Genomic DNA, 22,042 nt, shown 5'->3' on the forward strand with positions numbered 1-22,042 from the left:
TTAATGACAGACCGATACATAAAAGTAACTTCTGAAACTGTCATCTATTTTCAGTCAGTTCTTGAAAAAATTAAATTGAATGCTTTGATATACTTCTGGCTTTATTTCTGGCTCTAAAAACAGTGCCAGTGTCCTCTGTCATGTGACAGGATATTGAGCAGAGAGTAAAAAGTATCTAAAGTATTTAAAAATGCTTTAGGTTGCTGATTTGGATATTTAACCAATTGACCATTAACTGCTAAAATACTGAAGACTGAAAAGGAGGTGATCCCTTCCAGGAATCTGTTCTTGCATAAGGCTGAACTATTCTTAGTGTATGTGTAGTGTGTTCATGAAATTGTGAACGTATTTCTGTGGAAGCCACAGTGACATCAAACATTAATCTGTATGTAACTGCTTTAAGTGTTCAGTTATAACTTGTATGCTCTTATGGATGTGTGGATGGGGAGTAATTTCCATTGGCATCAACTACTTTGTTTTTCAATTTCCTGCACCTCCTTATAGGAAAAGTCTGGAAGATGAAGTTGCCCCAGTACGCTCTGTAGTTCCTCTTGCTGATCTACAATAGCAAGCCTTATTTTTAATTTTTTAACAGGCTATTTAGGATTGTTAATTGGTAATTTTCTTTTGTAGTAAGGTTAAAAAAAAATGTATTTAAAAGCCTTATGCTTCTAAAATTATTGATTTGTTACTTTTTTGTCTACATGGAGGTGTCAGCGTATGACAGAAATTAGCTGTATGTCTTAGAACCATCTGTCAGCCCTGAAGAATTTATTTCTGACGTGGTTTTTATAGACTTGTTTCTGGGGGGTCTTTTATGTCCTCAGGAGCTTCATCTTCATTTCTTTAGGTCAGGCATACATAGAGAATTCAGGAAGCTCGTTTTGAAGAGACGATCTGAAAAGACTGTGGCTGACTCTGGTGGGCACTCCTAGAAACTCTTTCTGTCTGTATCCAGGTCAGCTTCATCAAGTGCTGTGCAGAGGTCACACTGAACAAATAGGAAATCTGATTGAGACTTCATGCTATTAACCATGCATGCTCCTTGCTGTCTTTTCACATCCTTGGAACAATCACTAGGTCCTGCTTGAAGCAGAAGAGGTTAAGTGTCCCACACAGAGATGAAAACTAATTTCATTCCTAGATATCATCGAAGAAGACAGTTAAGTGCTGCCAAAGGCGAAGGTACTGGATGCGGTACCTGCCCTACTCCTATCCTTTCATTACTTTGATCAATACCTAATGTGATTGTGAGTTTCTGAGACTTCAGCTGTGATAATTAATTAGTCCTGCATAGGTACCTTGGTAAAATCTCCATTTGTTGTTACAAGTGCTGAGTTCATGCAGGCTTCATTGTTCTTTGGAATTTAAATAAGCCTTATTGCATTTCTTTCATTTATCTATCTTAACAAGGAAAGATGGCTCTGTCAAAAGACTGAGGTTTCCCTTCTTCAAATAACAGTTTTTCCATTGCTTTGTGTATATGCTTCTGCATGACAAAAGTCTTGTTCAGTTACTTCATTGATGCAGCAAGATTCATCTTACAGTAGGTTATCTTTTTTTTTTTTTTTGCCTGATTGAGCAATCCTAAAAGAACTTGCTTTTGGCACATATTTTGTGTTTTAGGAGCAATTATGATCACTGTAGCAATTGGTATATACCTGATTGTTCTCTTGTCTTTTAGTTTGAGTAGCTCAGTGGAAAACTAAACATCCTGGTAGAGTTAGAAGGCCGAATGTGCAGGAACTTCTGCTTCCTTAACCAGGGAGTCTTAGATCTCTAGTGGATAATTTTGGAGGCTTTCAGAATGTTCTTGTTTCCATAATTATCTTTGTGCTCCTGTGCTGGACTTGATGCAGTATGTGTGCATCTTTATTGGATCAGGGAGCTCAGCGGAACACAGCACTCCTTGTGTGTCTCACCAGTACCAAGTGAAGGGAGAGGATCACCTGCTGCCAACACTGCCTTATTCAGCCCAGGATTCCCCAGGCCTTTTTTGCCACTAGGTTACATTGCTGGACTGAGGACAGCACAGCATCTGCTAGGATCACCAGGTCTTTCTCCACAAAGCCGCTTTCCTGCTGGTCAGTCCCAGAGGCCTTCCTCCCCTGGGGAAGGACTTGCCATCTGCTGAGCTTTGTGAGCTTCCTGTATGCCATGAGGTATCTCCAGCCTGTTGGGGTCCCTCTGCACAGGAGCTTAACCATCTGGTACCTCTGACACTCCTTGTTTTGAACTGCCTACAGGCCTGAGGGTACACTCTGCACCATCATCTGTATCACTAACACAGCTACTGCATGATACAGAGCCAGGTACCTATCCCTGCGCTACACCCACCCTTCCCATCTTAGTCTACCACTTCCTTAGTAGTTGATCACATGCTTCAACCTCCATCAATCCAAATTAATGCCTTTCTTATCAGCTTGGGCAGCCAGCTGACAAAGATTTTTGCCCTGTCTAGTCAGATGAATCCTGCATTGCCCATCTGATTCTTGATCCCTCAAAGAGGATTCTGTGATCACAAAAACCAAAGCCTTGCTGCCAGCGCTAGCTCTACAACCATGGAAGATGAATTAGTATTGTTTAATTTTATATAAACAAGTGTCATGTTGTCTAAATACATCTAGTTTAATGAAACAAAATTACATGCTGTTTGAAAATATTGCATGACATTTAAGAAATTAGGTATAAGAACTTTTTTTGGAGGGTAATTAGAGGCTAAAATACATCTCTGAATTTAAATAGATCTTGTTTTGATAGAAGACCACTTAGTCGTAATGAAAGAACAGATTGGTTTTAAAGCACTTCAAGCAACGATTTTTTGATGGACATAACATTCAAACGCAGTATTTGTTAGCAAGGCTTGCATCTTCTCTCAATTTTGATAGGATTTCAAGATTATTTTCAGTGAATATACCTGTGTCTGTGTAGACATTGCTCAGTTCTGTATACTTACTGCAGAATTGTCTACAATTCTTTAAAGAAAAAGCCATTTTTTTTCAGTGAAAACCTTTTTTATTTTAATAATGCTCATTGTTTCAGAAACAATCCAAAATAAAGCCTTCCTGTCTAAATGTTCATTTCACTAAAGTAAATGCTGTTTTTCCTCTTCTGAGGAGAATATACTTGTCTGTATTCATTTAAATATTGAATACCTTAACACACATTTTAATTTTATTAGGAAATAATAAATGATGCTTGATATATTTCTGTTTATTAGATGTGATTTTACTTCTAGGTTTGTGATAAACCTAGCTTTTGATGTAGGTGCAATGTACTTGAAATGCACAAAAGGTTTTCTTACATCTTACAGTTAAGTACAAAGTGTTCATCAAGCATAGATGTATTTAATGGATTTAAATAAAAAATTATTCAGGAGAGTTAATGAACTAAAATTGGATTGAGTACCATGTTCTTCAAGGGGCTTTACGTATTACAGATCTTGTTTTTTCCATAGACTAAAATAGTTGGGGAAAAAAACCTTCCTTGCTTTTTCATCCGTTTTGGGCTTTCTGTTTTGAATGAGTAGCTCAGGAAGAAAATAATTCAGGGGGTGGACTGTGAGTCCTGGTGCTTTTCTAGGAACTGCTGCTGGTTCTGTAATGTGGTTTCTCTGGAACAAGCATTACCAGACTCAGAGTTGAGAAATGCTCGTGCCTTTAAGAGCTTGTCATCCATTCTGATGTTGTGTTCTTAATACTTCTGAGAACACAAAGGTGGGTAAGAACTGAATCAGTTAGCTTCTTTTCAATCATGTGTTCAACTTTGTTGTTCAGCATTCCATTTCTTCTTTTGCAGGATTTTAAATGAATTTCCTACACAGGAGATGTTTGAGGGGAGTGATGTGTGGGGTTTTTGTAACTTTGGTCCGAAGTTGTAGGAGTGTGTTTCTGTGTTTATCTTCCATCCTGGTATCAAAACATTTTATTTCCAAAATAGCCAAAATTTGCTGTAGTGTAGCGTAATTTGTTATATGTTGTGCAGAATGACTAATAATGGTACAACTTAATAAAGAATTAATTCTTTTTTTTTTCCCTGTTTTCTTATCAAAGCTCATCACAAGTACTTGAACCGGAGGTATTGTAGAATTTTAAAGATATAATTGTTTCTGATACCAAGGGAACATTGTCTTCAAGTTGTAATTTGATTCACATCATCCTCTTCAGTGTTTTACTGTCATCTTTGCTTTCCTTGTCAAAATGTGACAAACATATGCATGATTTTTGTTGTGTTCAGAACATTTGTAATGCTGCCTCTTTGTGCATTTTCTGTTGTTTGTGAGGCAGAAGATCCTAACTTTTGTTGTCACGTAAATGTGTTGCTGGATCTTTATGTGTGTGTTGCTTTGTGTCTTGGAACCAGTCTCCCTTTCGTTTTGGTGCACCGCCCAATTTTGATTTTATGCACACCGTCTGGCAAGGTTGTAGTGATGTCTGGCTGTTTCTCAGCTTTGTTGAGTAAACTATGGGCAGGTGATTTCATTGTCTCTGAAAAAGTGGTAGAATGGCCTGGGTTGAAAAGGACCACAATGATCATCCAGTTTCAACCCCCCTGCTATGTGCAGGATCACCAACCACCAGACCAGGCTGCCAGAGCCACATCCAGCCTGGCCTTGAATGCCTCCAGGGATGATACCCAGGAGGGAGAGGTTGGCTGCATGGCATGGTATATTTCTGATGCTGTTGACATTCCCTGAGAACTTAAATTTTCTGGAAATAAAACTTTGAATGCTTTTTCTGAGTAAAGCAAATATGTAATACAAGTTCTTTGGAGCAAACACGTTGATTACCTTTCCGGATTGTGTCACTCAAACTGTTCTAAATCAAGTCCATTGTTTGATGAAAACTTTATGGAGCTGCTTCATTATTTGTAGCAAACAAGGTTTCCATCTTGTTTCACTTCTCATGATAAGTGTGCCTTTTTATTGAGGGGTAGAAATCTTTTTTTGGAAGATCCTCCCTAAAGAAGCCATCTTGCAGTATTCTGCAGCCAGGGTTTAGAGGTTACTTAGCACAAAATAGTAGCAAAACTAGTGAAAGGGTTGTAAGTGCTTATGTGGATTAATTAGTGGTGATATGTAGTTACCACAGTTCTTTCTGTCTGTTCCTCTTCATCATGGGAGAGAATAGCTAAGAGGAATTGTTGAAGCTCATAACAGAAATATTACTGTTCAGTTAGACAAGTGAACACCCAAGCTGGCAAAAAATCTCAGGCATACAGTAGGATATCCACTGGATAGTCTTCAAAAATGTAGTTTTTGTCAAGGCCATTAGAGTTTTTCAAAGGCAGAAATGATTTTTCTTTTTCTTGATACACCTTTGATGCATTATTTTTGAAATCACTCTGCTAAGTCTCTTCAACCTGGCATAAGTCTGCCTTTCCATTTCTTCATGTCTTTGATCCCAGGAGTCTGCAGAGAATTCGTATGTCTTTGGCAGAGGTCTTTGCTTTGCATGCTAGCTTTATGCCGTGTCCCATTGCCTTTTAACTCAGCTAGAAATCTTAGCTTGTTTTCACACCAGAATCCTCTTGTTGGAAGATGCTCTTTAGTGGCTTTGAAATAGGTACGTCAAAAGGTACTTGAGGTAATGGAAAAAACTGTTCTTGGTATATTCGCATTTTTCTTAATCATTCCCTTTCTTAAATCACGTTCCCATTTAATTAAGTAATTAGTAAGTTGGGAGTCAAATTAGGACAGAGTTTTGCACTTTGATTTATGGTCCGCAATTACAGTGCTTCAGTTTGTCGACTCCCATTTCATGGGCGAGAGCGTGCGTGTGTTGCTAGTCTTGCTTTTGCAAGTAAAAAGTTAAACTAGAATCTCACAGCTGTTCACTGTGTGCAGGAGTTCACAGGTTTTAGAAGTATATGTTTGTTGGGGGGGAGGGGGCATGGCTGTACAGATGGGTTGCCAGGCAATTAATTCTTCCTACTTGGATTGCCTGCAATAGGAGACAATCCAGCTCTCATGAGCGGCGCAATATTATTTGCAAAAGGAAACTAACGAGTAACAATTTTCCTATTTTCTTCCTCCTTTCTTCTGTCTTCCCAGCCTCACTGTGAGCCTCCCTTCCTTTGCTGCGCATTTCTGAGAAACTGCTAATGATTGATATGATAGCAGTGCTGTCATTCTTCTTAGCAGAAAAAAAGAAGTCATTTTTATTCTAGGTATTTTAATAGAGTCCCATTAAGGATGTATTGCTGACTGAAATATTGGTGTGAAGGGCTCTCACTGAGCCGAGCCCAGGAATTAAGAAGTCAGGAAATCGGCTGCTGCATTGCAAAAGAACCTTGTGTGACACAGTATCTCCTGATTGGGGGGATCATTACTGCTATTATGACTCGACTTGCGTAGGAATTTTAAATTTCATCTGAATGTCAGTAATAACCCTCTTAGCAAATTATCCTGAATAAAATCACGAAGGCATTTTATATAATAGGTGTTGAATTACTGGATAGATTTGCTAATTAAATACTCTTTGTTCTGCTGCAGTTGACATTACAGGGTAAGATCTTGAACAATTATTCTCAACAGCTGTACTTTGTTAAGGGAAAAATTAACCACAAAGTTTATTTTTTTTATACTTGAAGTTGGCAGATTTTTGAAATGTGCTTGAAAAAAATTCCATCATCCAATTGGTAATGAGAAGATAAATATGCAGGTGTTGCTGTGAAATCAGATAACTACTGACTGCCTTATTAATGAATTTTAGCAAGTCTTTATAACCTTCTGTTTTGTAGCTGTTGGCACTTACAAGTGATCTTCTGTCAGAATGGGTAGCACTAGCATATGCCACTCACTTGATGAAGCTAACTTGTCTGTGACCCTCTTGTAATTACCTACATCCTCTCTGTTCTCGGAGACAATTCAGAAATGGTCTTTGCACAGCCAAAGCTTTTTTTGAGTTGAAGATAATTCTATTTTAAAAAATATTATCTTTCTGTTTTTATAGATAGCATTATTTCCGAGAATGAAATAGAAATTGCCAGAAATTATTGAGGGCAAAAAATGGTAGGCCTTTCTTTTTACATGTAATCTCTTCACATCTCTGTCCAATGTATTTAATTCTGCTTCAGGGATTCCTGTTTCTTCATCGGAGTACTCAGGAAAAGATAGAGCCTTTTTCTGTAGGAGTCATCTGTTAAGTTAGAGAAGGGGGGAGTTTGAATAAGCTAGAATGTTAATGCCATGACTTCAGAAAAAAAATGAAATTTTGTGTAAAGGTACTGGGACAGTGCCATCTGAATCACTTTTTTGGGAAAGGAATGAGTAGAATACTTTTCTAATAATTTTAATTAAAATGGGATCACACCGGTGTACATACGGCACTGAGAGAATCTGCCATTAAGACTTCTTGTTCTGCTGTTCTTCATGTCTTTGTTCTTCTTTGTCTATATAGAAGATTGAGGCCAGCTCAGCTTTTTGCAGTCTGAGACTTCAGCAGAGTTCAAGCATCATGTTATCAGAGTGCCAAGTTTGCAGCATCAGTGGACGGTCTTTAAACCAACTAGATGTTTTGAACTTGACTCAGAGAGTATAAATTCGTAGGTAACCATATGTGCTTGGGAAGTAATCCTTTTCAGGGCATTCATTGAGTGGCAGTTGTCAGGTTGAATTGTGGCTTGGAGCCTAACCTTTCCTTAGGTTCCTTAAAGAGGAGTATGGCATATTACATGTGCTTACATCCATGCCTTTGTAACTCTGGAAGAGTTACTCCATCCTTACGTGCAGAAATTTCTTCTTTGAGGAAGAAGGTGGCCAGAAAATGTGTTTAAACAAACTATATTGAAGGAAAATGTTATTTACAAAGCTAAGTCTGACAAAAGTAAGAATGCCAGTGTCAGTGAGAATAGCTTCAGTGGTGCATAATTGAATGCAACCTGAAAAAGCACAGTGGAACGTCACACTTTCTACTTTCAGTCATTATGGTGGTTTCAAGATTCAGCAATAATAAAGACACTTGATATTAATATTGAAGGAAAGCCAAGGTTCTTATCCTGCTTGTGTACTGCAAAGTATAGATGGATGCCTTTATTTCAGAATTGTTGTCTGGCAGCAGTAGAACAACAATAGCCAAGACTCTTGGTTTGTTTTAGGCTCCTCAGCCTCGTGAGGGATATGGGATTTCCCAGAAGACAGTCTTACACCCCGTGAGCAAGCCCTGATAAAAATGGTGCATTGCTTGACTGTCTTTAAAGCTACAGTACCAAATTGTATAAGCTGTCCTAATAGCCTCAAGTTTATCTTGGCTTTAACGAATGGTTTAAAGTCATTCTCCCTAAGAGCATTAAACCTATAGCAGTAGAATCACAGAATATGCCAAGTTGGAAGGGACCTGTAAGGATCAAGTCCAACTCTTGGCTCCACACAGGACCACGCAAAAATTAGACTGTATGTCTCAAAGCATTGCCAAGGCTCTTGAATTCCAGCAAGCTCTGTGCCATGACCATTTCTGTAGGGAGCCTGTTCCAGTGCTGGACTGCACTCTTGGTGGAGAACCTTTTCCTGATATCCAGCTTGAACTTCCCCTGACGCAGCTCCACGCCGTTCCCTCGGCCCTGTCGCTGTCACACAGAGCAGAGCTCAGCACTGCCCTCCGCTCCCTGTGAGGAGCTGCAGCCACCATCAGGCCTCCCCTCAGCTCCTCTGTTCTGGGCCTCAGCTGCTCTCCATACAATCTTACATCTTTCTATCCAGAACTATCTTTGTAGCCTTCCTTTGGATACTCTCTAATAGTTTTGTATCCATTCATTTATTTATTTATTCATTTTACTGTGGCAGCCAAAATTGCGCACAGTACTCGAGGTGAGGCCACACCAGAGCTGTGTAAAGGACAGTCACTTTCCTTGACCAGCTAGCAATGCTATGCTCGATGCATCTCAGGTTGTAGTTGGCTGCCTGGACTCACTGTTGATTCATGATCAACTTGCTGTTGACCAAGATCTCCAAACCTCTTTCAGCCGTGCTATTTTCCAGCATCTCATCTCCTGTTGGCATGCATAGCCAGAGTTGCCCCTTCCCTGATGCAGAATTTGGCCCTTACTCCTGTTAAACTCATGGGATCATATCACAGAATGTTTTGGAAGGAACCTTTAAGATTATCTAGTTCCTGCTATGGACAGGGACACCCCCTCTAGAACAGGTTGCAGTCCTAGCCAGCCTGGCCTTGAATGCCACCAGGGAGGACGCATCCACAACATCCACAACTGGAACAGGGCAATCTGTTCCAGTGCCTCACCACCCTCACAGTAAAGAATGTCTTCCTAATATCTAGTCTAAACCCTACCCTCTTCCAGTTTAAAGCTATTTCCCATTGTCCTGTTGCTTACCTGCCCTTAAACTTCACCAATTTCATGCAGTTGGTGGTCGCCCAGCACTCTAACTTGTCAAGATCTCTCTTAAAGGCCCCTCACCCCAACAGAGTCAGCAGCTCCTCCCAATTTCGTATCATCAGCAAGCTTGCTCAAAACATCTTCTAGTCCTACATCCAAGTCATTTATAAAAAAATTAAAAAGAGTTGGCCCTAAAATGGAGTCCTGGAATACCCTGCTAGTGACCAGCCTGATGTAACCCTGATTTACTATAACTCTTCAGGCCTGAGCCAGTTACTCACATGTTGCAGTTATGTTTTTATCTAGCTGTGTGCTGGGCATTTTGCCCACAAGGATACTGTGAGAAACAGTATTGAAAGGTTTCCCAAAAGATAACGTGAAATGGCTTTCCTTTGTCATCTGGAGAGTGAACTTGTCATAAAAGGAAATTAAGTTACTTAAACAGGATTCATAAAGAGGACTATTAACAGGAATAATTGAAAAACTTCTGATGATTATACTGAGTGAGGAAGGTAAGCATAGGAGCCAGGGAACTAAGCACAGCCTGGAACTATGTGCCAGAGCACCAGCAGCCTGGCAGGATAGGGAATTGGGAATACGGTGGGAATGTGGCCAAGTGAGTGAAGGAATGGACCAGATGTTGGAGGGAGGAGAACAGGTTTCATGAAAAGGAAGAAAGAGAATGGACATAGAGTGAAATGGGTACTGGCAACTGGGAAAGGTGGAAAGGCGAAGAAAGGAAGCTTGGGAATTGAAATAACAAGGGACTGGCACTGGGATTTTTTAGATTAGAGACGACAGTATATGGGGCAAGGGCATAAAGTTTGAAAGTGAAAAAGAGTGCACTCAAAGGTAATGTAGTTGAAGAATGTAGTGAACGTGCAACTTTTGCATCCAGTTCATGAGGCTGATTTTGCTGTAATTGGTTAACCAGAATGGTTTAACCACACTGATGCAACTAGGGTACAGAGTAAACAAACCTGGACCATGTTTAAACAAGCCAACCTGGATACATGTAAAAGTTCACCTGCAAGAGAGCAAAGCACAGAATACAGCAGGCATTTAAATGCTTGCCAAACCTGTCATGTAGCTGTGCAGACTTCACCAAGCCCTTGCTGCTGCAGCTACACAGTTTTCTTCATGATGCTGATTTGCTTGGTTATGTTTGCTCTATAGCAGTGTTCTTTGCTTCAAATGATAAACTCTTCTACCTCACTTCACCGTGCAGATGAGTATTAGATGTTGAGACAGCAGCCTACTTGTATGAGGTCTCTATAGCTATTTTTGAATTCTTAGGATCTGGGGAATGTAGAATGTACTCTTGGCCAAGGAGCCAACCCTGGTTAACACACAGGTTTACCCATTGATTTAACATCTGCATCCCAGCTTCTTGTCCCAATTCAGTTTTCCCCAAGGAGTTTGCTTTGTGATTATCTATTTTGAGACCACTCTTAACCTTTAGAGTACATTCTTGGAAAGCAGACACCATCCAGGCAGTACTGAGCAAGTTAGAACCTTTTTTTGGAGAAAAGCCTCAACAATATCAAGCGATGAGATGGAGCATATGCCAGGAGATGGTTGACCTAAATTATTGAAAGAACATTCATTCTGGTTCTTCCTGATGAGATTTTACTTGAGCATTTGATTCAGTTGTTTTTTTGTGGGTTTGTTTGTTGAGTTGTTTTTTTTTTTGTATTATAGAATGTGTACACATGTGCAATTTTGAGATTTGTTTTAATCTTGTTTTCGGGGAGTTAATAATAGCATTAATACAAGGTCAGATGAGAATTTAGTCATGTAATAGGAGTATCAAGGTGACTGTGTGCTGCCAGGAGAGAGGTGGTTTGCTTTGTTTTGAAAGGTGAGAGCATTTGGAATTAGCAACCTAATGGATATGTTTGCACACGTTAGCTTGTAATTATATCATACACTAATCTTTGATTATTTTTTTCATTTCAGATTTTGATGCATACCAAGGAGATGGTGCAAAAGGTAATGCTGAGCATTTTCATTAAACAACAACCCTTAAAGAGCACACCTGGTGAATTTTTTTATTCCAAGAGAACCGTAACCCAAATAGACCTGAAATCACATCTTAGGATGCCTAGTTTACAAATGTAATCCTTCCTAATGGATTATAGCTTTTTTCTTTTCCTACCACAGATATGATCTAGTCCCTGCTTGAAGCCTGTGTGCAACTGTTTCAAGCAAATTAGCAACAGTGCTAATTAGAGTTTACTCATAGACCTGTTACATTATGTGTTTTAGTGTTTTATTATGGTTTATTTTTTGGCATCCTTTAAACTCTGTCATGGGGTGTTTTTCTGACTATGGAGCTTAACATGGACATAGCCATGCTGTGGTTTTTACAGTTGCTTTGATTCTTCACCAATGGAGACATCAGGTTCTCACTTTTCTTGCTAATACCATGTCATTGAATGCATCTGACCATATTTTGGTGACATTTACTGGTAGTGACAGTTTTTCTTTTCACTGCCTTGCTGTGTCTTTCATGTGCGCCTCAGGTGCATTTCATGTGATTCATTTTGTCCAGAATTTGCTCCATTATCCCAGAGTCGCTCTTGATTATGAAAAGTCTGGCTGTTGTTTGAATACAGTCTTCTGTAAGTGGGGTGTTTGCTACATGGATCAGAGTGAGAGGTAATAGGAAGGGCAGAAAGTCAGTCAAAGAGAAGAAATCAAGTAGGTGTTTGTATTCATCTCCAGCTGCAATTGTTTAGTTGTTGAACTTGAGGGTTAAAAAAAAATTTGAATCATAGCGGCTAGATCATTATCCAGAAGGCAGTCTTGGCTCTCTGGAAGATCTGCTGGCCAGGGGAGGACCAACACCAGTGACTGAGTTGGAGCAGAAATAAAAAGATGGGAGTGTGAAGACAGGAATCTTAAAATATATGCATATTTTGAAAAAATCTGGAAGAACAACAGCCTAATGGAGAGGATACTGTGGTATTGTTATTTCCTGTATCTATTAATCAATGCTTCTGTTGGAGTGAAGTACCTCCAAACAGTTTGCTGAAGCTTTTTTTGCTTTGAGGTTTGTTTGTATTCCAGAGTGGCTTTTTTGCAATAGTATTGTGATGACCACAATGAAGTTGGGTACCTAACTGTAGTATTATACTTAAAGCCCATTGGCTAAATGTCTTGTCTGAAGAGCATGAGCATGTCCTGTAGTCTTTCTGAATCTAAATGAACCTCTTGTCCTGACAGTTCAAACTTACTGGTGATTAGAGTTCCTCTTGTTTCTCAGGACTAGAACTGTTCAATTCCTTATTTTTCTAATATTTATATGGTAAAATTTTAACTACTTACAACATTATGTATGCAACTGAGTGGTGATTTGTTTTTAGCATAACAGTGGTTTAAGTTTCATTTTTCTCTTTGAATTCAAATGTGTCATAATGAAATGTACAGACTTTGCAGACAAAATTTACATTTTTCTACTTTTTAGTATTTAAGCAATAATATATGGACAGTGATCCCCTTAAGTCTTGAAACTGAGGAGACTTGAAAGAAGTAGAGTGGATTTAGTTTTCAAAACAATTTGTTTCATTTAGATGAACCTTGAAGTGATTTATGGAGACACAGATTCCATTATGATAAACACTAACAGCACCAATTTGGATGAAGTCTTCAAGCTGGGGAACAAGGTAAGGACTTTTTTTTCCTTTTTAATTTCTTTTAATGAAGCTATTTCTGTATTGTGAGTGACTATCTTCTACCTGTTCCTACTCTGAAATCCCTTGTGTAATTTATTTGAGAGGCTGGTAGAGTAACTGCCCTAATGAAAAGTCCCAGGGTCTGGTATTTACAAGGTTGTGTTCTGTCCTGTGCTTCCATACACTGTCTGGTTTTGTTAGGGAGGTGGATATGGCAGACTGTAATTCCTTAGGAAGCTAACAGATGAACCTTAACTTTAATGGTTGTTTCTACAACTAATTCTACTTTCATTGATTTCACAACTGCTTCTGCTGAGTCTTTAAAACATGTATGTAAAAACACAGTGTGTTGAGTTACTTGTTTTTAACTTAAAAATGATACTTGTCTTCATGAAATTTATATTTGTCCACAGTTACTAAGGTGTTGCCTTTGGTTTTAATATTGGTACATTCACAGATCAAAAGTGAAGTGAACAAGTTGTATAAATTGCTGGAGATTGATATTGATGGAGTCTTCAAGTCCTTGCTACTGTTAAAGAAGAAGAAATATGCTGCCCTTACTGTGGAACCAACAGGGGATGGGAAATATGTAACTAAACAAGAACTGAAAGGGTTGGATATAGTCCGAAGAGACTGGTGCGATCTTGCAAAAGAAACTGGAAAGTGAGTTCCTTTGCCTTGTTGTCTTTTTGCTGTTTTAAGCACTACGTGCTTCATAAACATTTGGTATCATGTGGCTATGTCCTGAAGCCTATAGACTAGTAGCTAACATCAGTGTTAGAGTATCTTCACTGATCTTTTGTAGGAAATGGTAAGCATTATACTTTGGCAACAGTAACAGATTATGTTTGTGCAAGTTCGAATGTTCCTAATTCTACTAACTGCTTTTATACCTTCTGTGGAATCTGTGCATTTGATTTGCTGCAGTTTTATGTAGGTAGCTTAATAACCACAGCTGGACTCTTGTGCAAATGGTAGGTGATATCATAGTTTGGAGTCACAGGTTCAGATTTTTTTTCAAGAATGGTTAAGGATACTGGTGGTCAGCTCTCTCAGCATCCTTTAAAGCTGAAAGAGTATTGTGTGCAATCTGAAGAGTGTAAGAGAAAAGATCTCTTCACTAAGGACTGACTCTCTTCCATTTTTCATTGAGATCCTTCTGATTCTTCATTATGACAGATAACGGATTGATGATTTATGTTTTTACATGAAACATTCTTGTGCTTAACTTCAATGGAAATAATACTTCTAAGAAAAAACTGCAGTGGATGAAGAGGTGTTGATCAGGGGACTGACTCAACTTACACTGCATACTGTGTCTTGAAAACTTAAATAAATTGTGGTTCAAATGTATCCAAAAATGAATACTTTTTTACATTTGTAAAAATACACCACACGCTTGCTTACTGTTCTTAAGACTTGCATTTTCTAAGAAAAGATGCATCATAATAGAAGCAAATTTTTCCAAGCTAGGAATGTATTAGTAATTAAAGCTATACAAATGTTTGAGAGTGTTCTTTAGTGACTAACTCTTCTGCAGCTGGCAGATCTTCCAACCACATACAGAAATAGGCAAGACTTTGCTTACTTTAACTTTGCATTTTCTCTTCTCTCCAGCTCTCTTCTTGCCCCTTGTAGATACCTGGTAAAGAATAATAAATGCCAAAGTAAAACAGGAACAGAAATCAAGCTAGTTGGTCTCGACAGTTCCAAATCGCTGCTAAACGTTAGAATTATTTACAATAACTTGCTTTTAGTAAATGAGTGACTAAATAAAATAGAACAAGACAGGAAATATCCTGGCAAATTTCTCTGAATTTTGGATCAGACTTCAGGTTCTTTAGCTTGTAGAGGTAACCCTGGGAAGGGAGGAATTTGTTTATTGCGTTGGCTTTGTTTTGTTCATTTTAAGCTTTGCTTTTCTTCGGACCTGTTTTTTGCAGCTATGTAATTGGTCAGATTCTTTCTGATCAGCCCCGAGATGTAATTGTGGAAAATATTCAAAGGCGGCTTATAGAAATTGGAGAAAATGTGATCGGTGGCCAGATCCCAGTGAATCAGTTTGAAATAAATAAGGTAAATGAAGTCTACAACTCTTCTGTGCCTCAGTAAAGCTTTGCTGCTCTTGATACTGACTCCTGATAAAAGTCTTCCTTGTCCTCATGACACCATGAAATAACAGGAGTGGATAGGACGCTCTCACAAAGAATTCTGAGGTGGATCTTCTCATTTGCACCCATTTGAGTTCTGTAAATTGAAAACATGATCAAGACCTGATATTCTTCTATTTTGCACAATGCTTTCACTTTTCACCTAGTTTATTTTTAACACAATTCCGTTATATTTCTGTTTTGGACTATGACATTTTCACTACAATGCCTTTTTGAGCAGTAATTGTAAAAACATCCTCTCATTTTATTAATAACAACATTTTAAAAGTATGTAAGACTAGTTACCTAAAGCTTAATGCCTGGAAAACACTTGTATTACAATTTTCACTTGTTTTGTGTGTTTGTGCATGTGTGTTTTAAATGTCCTAGTGGATAGTAGATAAGTGAAGATAGCTGCTATGTAATCTTGCCTCTTAAAGTTCTGAGTTGTCCATCACTGAAGTAAAATGCTTCTCTTCTAGTTATGTTTTTGTTTCCTTCTTTGATCTCTTAGGCATTGACAAAAGATCCCCAGGATTATCCTGACAAAAAAAGCTTACCACATGTGCATGTTGCCATGTGGATAAATTCTCAAGGAGGCCGAAAGGTGAAGGCAGGAGATACAGTGTCATACATCATTTGTCAGGTAAAAATGTCATTATTTATAGCTAAATACAGCATACAGTTTTCAGAGACAACAAGGAAAACCAACTCCTGGGAAAAGAAAGTTTTGATGTTTCTTTGTAGTGAGATTACGTTAGAGTTTAAAATGGTCAGTTTTCTGTACTGAATTTGGTGGTTTTTTCTTTAAAAACAAAAACAAAAACAAAAAACCAGCTCCTTAACATTCAATTCAGTTCATCTGGCCATCTCCATATAGTGGCTTATAAAATTTCCATGGATTAATTTCTGTTAATAATATTAATACCTTAATTTTAAAGGAAACAGCATATATTTATTTGAAGGAGAAAAATGTTTTGGTGGTGAAAAGCCTGTCATTCTTGGAAAGTTCTTTGGTGATGGTGGTTAAATGTTATAATCATCATTCTGGTCTTAGCTTGTGTCTTTTTAATTCATAGAGGTAGTGCCAGATTCAGTAACTGTTGGTTAGGCTGGGTACTCTGAAGAGCTTTCTGTTTTCAGGTATTTATCTTGTGAATGCTTTCAAAGCTTCAGAAGATGACATCATCTTAGTGACAGCTGGAACAATGAAGTGGTTGCTTGTTTTTGTATGTCTTGCAGTAAAGACATATTTCCCAGTTTTCTACAGTGATGACATTTTTTGAGCTTTCTTTGCAAAAAATTTGGGTGCACTATCTAAATATGACACTGTAATGGTGTCAAATGTGCGTTTAATACATCTTTACAAATTTTATTCAACTTTCCTATTGGTTAGAGAATTATTTTCTGCTACAGCCCCCTACTGCTGTTTTGTTTTGTTGATTCAACATGACGCTCTTTTTTCCTTCTGCAAAGATGTTGGAAATTGGAACAGAATAGAATTCAATCACTAGCTCCTTCCATTCCCCAAAATACTACCAAGAAACTCCTTAAATGTGTCTGTGTATAAATATATGTACATACACTTCATTGCATACACTGTGACTCTTCAAAGAGTCTGACATTTAGTCACATTCCTTTACTCTGAAATTAAGCTGCTTGCTGGAAGATGTTCAAAAATACCATTGTGAACATGGCATGAGTGTGTTTGGGTGTGTGGTTCAATGGGAGGAAGGTGCCATGCTACTTTCTACATGCAAGAGGGAAGGGATTACAACACCCTTGTGTGTGAAGCATAACTCACACCGCAGTGGAATGCCTATTTATCTTTTAACCCCTTCCCCTCTTATTATTGTTGGGTTGACTGTTCTTTTCTAGCCATTTCTCCACAGTGTTACTCTGAACCTGAGTATAAACTCAAGAAAAAATGAAAATACCAGGGGATATAAAACCCATAACAGAGGGAAGAGACTTTCTTAATGAAAACTTGTTCAGAGTCCTATACAACTAGTTGAAGAATGCTTACGATTTGCTTTTTATTTGAAGTTCTTTATTGTCAGCAGTGCTTTTCACCTTAGAAAACAGGCACAGTTTCTTTCTCTCTGCTGGTTCACCTGATGAAGTTCTGTAGGGCACTGTTGTGGAATTACTCTGAGGCTGCTTTCTGCTAAACGAATCTTGAATGAGTCAGTTTTCTTTCCTTGTCGTCTTCGCTGCCTGTCGGTAAATTTTGCTTCTCCTGGGAAGTACAGTTGTTACAATAAAATTCAGTAAGCCTCCTTTCAATTTAATTTAATATCAGTATGATGTTAGTGATCATACCACGTGTTAGACCATTGCTTAATATTTAGCACTTTGTTCTGAAGCAACACAGCCAGAAACTAGCTTGTGTGTCCATGCCCCCTTAAAGAGCAGCAGGCTGAATTCTGCTGATGAAGACTGGAAGCATTGGTGTTCTTCCTTAGGTGGTACTGTCTACAGCATGTGCTGATGGAATGTAGAAGAATGTTGATGACACGTGTGGAATGTATGTCTCCACATTATTGGCTGTTACACAGCAGAGAGATGTTCTGGAGTCACAGTTGTTGATCGTGCTTAATTTTTGGGTGTTTGGTGTGACTCTGTTTTAAATGTTTAAAACGTGTTAGGGAGCACACGCCTCTTAGCTGCTAAGTACTGGCATGAGTGACATGTATATAATTATCTCACAAATATATATTCTACTTCAGATTTGCTTTAAAAACAACAAAAAAGTATAGGTTGGATTACATGGGCCAAAGCATCTCATGCAAAATGGATGGGCTTGGCAGTGTGATTTCTACACTGGCCCAATATTTCAGCTCCTTTATCTTTAAGAACTGAATGATACTGATTTATACTTAATTGAGAGTCCTTAGCCCAGCATGAGGAAGCTGCCAAGACTTCTGAGAGCTGGACTATTGGTACGGCTGAGCAATGGCACAATACAAGAGAAGAATGTACTTGTTGAAAGAAGGAGCTGAAGGAATCGCATTACAATTATTTTTGCAAAGCAGCTGGATGAGCTGAATAGTCCTAAATTAATTTTGTTCTGAATACTAAGTTGTCTGAAAGGAGTAGGAGGGACCAATGGCTTGCAGTCTGTCTTTAATAGTGATGAGTTTTCAGTCCATGGTTGCTGACCCTATTGAAGCCTGTATCTTGTGTTAACAGAAAAATTGAGTTGTAATGTGTCAATGTGTAAATTTTATTAAAAAAAAAAAAAAAAAATAGACAAAAGGATTGCACTTAGCAAGAAATAAGCTTTAGTCATCCACCCCCCCCAACCTCTTGTTAAGGCTTGCTTGTATTACTGAATATTTGTTAAAATACTACTGTAATTTCTACTCTAGAATTTTAATACAGGTGAAAAATAAAATTTCCTAGTGAAGTTGTGAACTGATCACATGATTCTACAGACAAAATAAGTTACATTCCACTGAAGAGTGGAATATGCTCCAAACCTCTGAGTGGTATTTCTCTTTTGGCTTGAGATGTCACCATTTGTTTCTTTCAGTATTTTTTTCTCTTTCAAATTGATACTATTCCACTGTCTGATAATTCACATGACAATGAACAGTAGTCCTTCTCTAGCTATTCATTTTAATTGTTTATTTATCAAATGAAAGAGTATAAATTTCCTAGCAAAACAGATATAGTTTTTAATATCCAGGACTTGGAATTTGCTTGTTGTGCAAAATGATAATGCCAGTTTAGTACAAAGTGAATCCAAAATGCATGCCCTCTGCATATTTTTAACTGGGCTGATAGTTACAATGTGTTTTCATTGTGCATTTCAGAATTGACAGATGGAACTGTTTACTCTGTCTACTCTTACTGATTTGCACGTGTAGGCTGCAATAACACAAGCTGGATTTACATTCTTGAACTTGCTAGTTGATGCCAGCATCAGCAGCGCAGCTTTTTTTTTTTAACCACTGTTGGATTTGTGTTGGATGCATAATAAATCAACCAAAAGGGTGATTGTGTAACAATTTTTTGTTAAAATGATACATAATATTTGAAGCTTAATCCTTTGTATAGACTGAATGTCGATGTTACTTTTCACACTCTTTCATATTTGTCTCTTGTTTTAGGATGGATCAAATCTCAGTGCCAGCCAGCGAGCATACGCTCCAGAACAGTTGCAAAAGCAAGACAATCTTACTATTGATACTCAATACTATTTGTCACAGCAAATACATCCAGTAGTTGCTAGAATATGTGAACCTATAGAGGGAATTGACTCTGTTCTTATTGCAACGTGGTTAGGTAAGTATTCTAACTTAAGCTTATTCAAGGAATTAAGAGACAAAGTGAGGAGTTTAAATGTGTATTTCATAACAGAAATGCTTCCGAAAATTAGTGCTTCTACAGTGAGCAGTAGCATGTGTTCTACAGTCTATAGAAAGCAATTTGGATTGTGGTTTTGTATGACTACAGCAGAGTAACGTTTTTCAGGAGGTATTTATTAGCATGAACAGAATCTTACAATCCTTTTTCAGAATTGCAAATATTTTATGTTCATATGACAGTACTGATGGTGTTCAATTACTATTGCATGTTTCTAGGATTTTCTTAAGCCACTGAAGTAGTTCTCTGCAGTATGTACTCTCTAGCACTCTCTTGAGAAACCAGTCGTAGTTGTACTGAAAGGATACAGTTTTTAGTAGTATGTAATTGAGGACTTTTTTTGCTAGAACTGACCTACTATCAAGTAGAAACAAAATGTTAGTAACAGTCATCATTAATTCATACTGTTCAGGCAAACAGCCAAAAAAAGGCTATAAAAGGCTATAAAAAAATGTGAGTAATGCCAGTGAGCCATGAAATCAGCAGTTTTTATTAAAATGAGCAACAGGGAATTGCCCTTGTTAGAATTGTTTGTGCTTTTAAGAGAATGTTAAAGATATTTTTATACCCAGTTCTGATTGTCTTTTGTATCCCCTAGGCTTTTTACCTAGAAAGAGGTACAGGTGTTGAAAAATGTTTTACCATTCATTCAGGCATCTTTCCCTGAAAATATAATTCTTTCCCCGTAACCTTTTTTTGTGTTGTTTCCTCCTGAAAATGACTCACCAACAGGAACGATCTCTTTGATAAACAGAAATGTTGAGATCTCCCACACCTAGCCTGTCAGGTTTTAGAACTGTTACTCAGCGACATGGAAGAAGCCTGTTAACCTTGCTAATCTTTAAAAGAAGAGTTGGACCTCAGCATTATGTATCAGAGATGGCCAAGGTCCAAGAACTGGTCACTTAAAACCAGCAGGCAGTGTCTTGCTCATCAGGACTGTTCACCTGGGACAAGGCATCTCTGTAGCTTCCTTACTTAGAGATGATCCTCCTCGTTGTGGGGGTTATGGTTTGCATTTAAAATGTGCGCAGTTTAAGTCTTGTGGCTTCTCAAGAAGAGTGATTGCCACGAAAGGTCCTCATCTCCCAAGACGATCAGCTTTTTCCATCTCAGTTTCAAAAAAATAAAAAAAGGTGGGAATGGGGAAGGAAGGTGTGGATGTTTTTCTTACTCTGGGAGTGTAGGCACGACAACCACAAATGTGGCTGTTTGATTGCAAGGCTGTGTCTTGTAGGTGTTGGTGTTGCGTCTCTAATGCCTTGAAGAGGTATCAGCCCTACTTCACAAGTGCAGGCTGACCGTACAGATCTTTCTGTTTATGTGGCAGGGCCTCAGTATGCAACTTTCTCTTCATGTCAAGAACCAGCTATGTGCTATGCAAATCTGAGGAAGTCAAACAGTAGTACATGTGTTAAAATTTTATAAGATGAAGAAAACTTGCACGTTTTTTAGGTGAGAGATTTAGATACGAAAGACTAGCTCCCTGCAGGCACCTAAATTAAGTGCCCAGATCTTAAGGCCTGTATGCCTGTATGCCACTTGATAGCATGTGCTGTTTGCAGATGCCTATGCTGATTATTGTTCTATAGAACTTTCAAGATGAAAATGTTTTTTGTCATCTGTAATGGCATAATGCAGCTGAGAGTTTATTAATAGTCCACAGTTGTTAATCTGAAAACCTGCGTATGTCCTATTACAATCTTAGATGTGAAATGCACTTAGTTTGACCATGCTAAAAACATTATCTCCATCTCCGGCTTTGTTTTCTTGGGAGTGCATAAATTGAGCTTGAAGGTGAAGTCAGATCTTTCTCAAAACTGTTGCTCTACTTAGGTGTTTACGTGCAGCACTTTATCAGAGTTGTGCTTAATTGTTGCAAGTTGAAGTTATTTTTCTGCTTTTTTTTCTGACGGTTATTGGAGGGATAGTCCAGTATGCTTGTTTCAAAGAAATGGAAAATAGATTCAAGTGTCCAAGATTAGAGCTGAGTTTAGTAAAACAAGCAAGTGCATTGTTGCTTTGTGTTCAGTTAGGCTTTTTAGGTAGTATTTTTATTGTTAACCAGCCAAATTCTTGTTATTTTTCTTATCCTTTTCTGCAAAACAGAATGTTTTTCTGTTCTGAAGAAGAAAGCTACTGTTCAACCTAGGTGTTGTATCTGTGGGCTGAAACATGGTTGTGTTCTCATTTGTGTGTACCCTGATGCGATTTATCATGATACGTAGAGTATATGTCCAGATGGGGAGAACGACTCTAACATTCTTGGTTTCATATTTGACAGTATCTCTTTATAAGGTGTATGTTTAAATGACAAGTCTTCATGTTAGTCTGAGTACATAAAATTGAGCTCAACTTAGGGAGACTTGGCTCAGCAGAAAGATGAAAAGTTCTTTGTTCTGTCTGTGCTCCAAGTAAGTTATTTTAACTAAGCTATTTTAGACACTGAAGAACAAAAGCAAATAACCACACCTAAAAATTGCAGAGAGCTCTTTAAATGTCACATTCATT

General features: G+C 38.1%; 1 protein-coding gene across 1 annotated transcript in view; it reads left to right on the plus strand.

Moving 5' to 3' along the window:
- POLA1 (DNA polymerase alpha 1, catalytic subunit) overlaps positions 1 to 22,042 on the plus strand; it is a 191,913-nt gene that overhangs the window by 60,419 nt on the left and 109,452 nt on the right. Inside the window, exons 27-32 of the mRNA XM_052674325.1 lie at positions 11,293 to 11,325; positions 12,909 to 13,001; positions 13,468 to 13,673; positions 14,954 to 15,086; positions 15,675 to 15,806; positions 19,276 to 19,450. Coding sequence (XP_052530285.1) covers positions 11,293 to 11,325; positions 12,909 to 13,001; positions 13,468 to 13,673; positions 14,954 to 15,086; positions 15,675 to 15,806; positions 19,276 to 19,450 — 772 coding nt within the window. The remainder of the gene's footprint in view (positions 1 to 11,292; positions 11,326 to 12,908; positions 13,002 to 13,467; positions 13,674 to 14,953; positions 15,087 to 15,674; positions 15,807 to 19,275; positions 19,451 to 22,042) is intronic.

This window comes from Tympanuchus pallidicinctus, unplaced genomic scaffold, assembly GCF_026119805.1.
Source record: "Tympanuchus pallidicinctus isolate F22 unplaced genomic scaffold, pur_lepc_1.0 scaffold14, whole genome shotgun sequence".
In the NCBI taxonomy this organism is placed as follows: domain Eukaryota; kingdom Metazoa; phylum Chordata; class Aves; order Galliformes; family Phasianidae; genus Tympanuchus; species Tympanuchus pallidicinctus.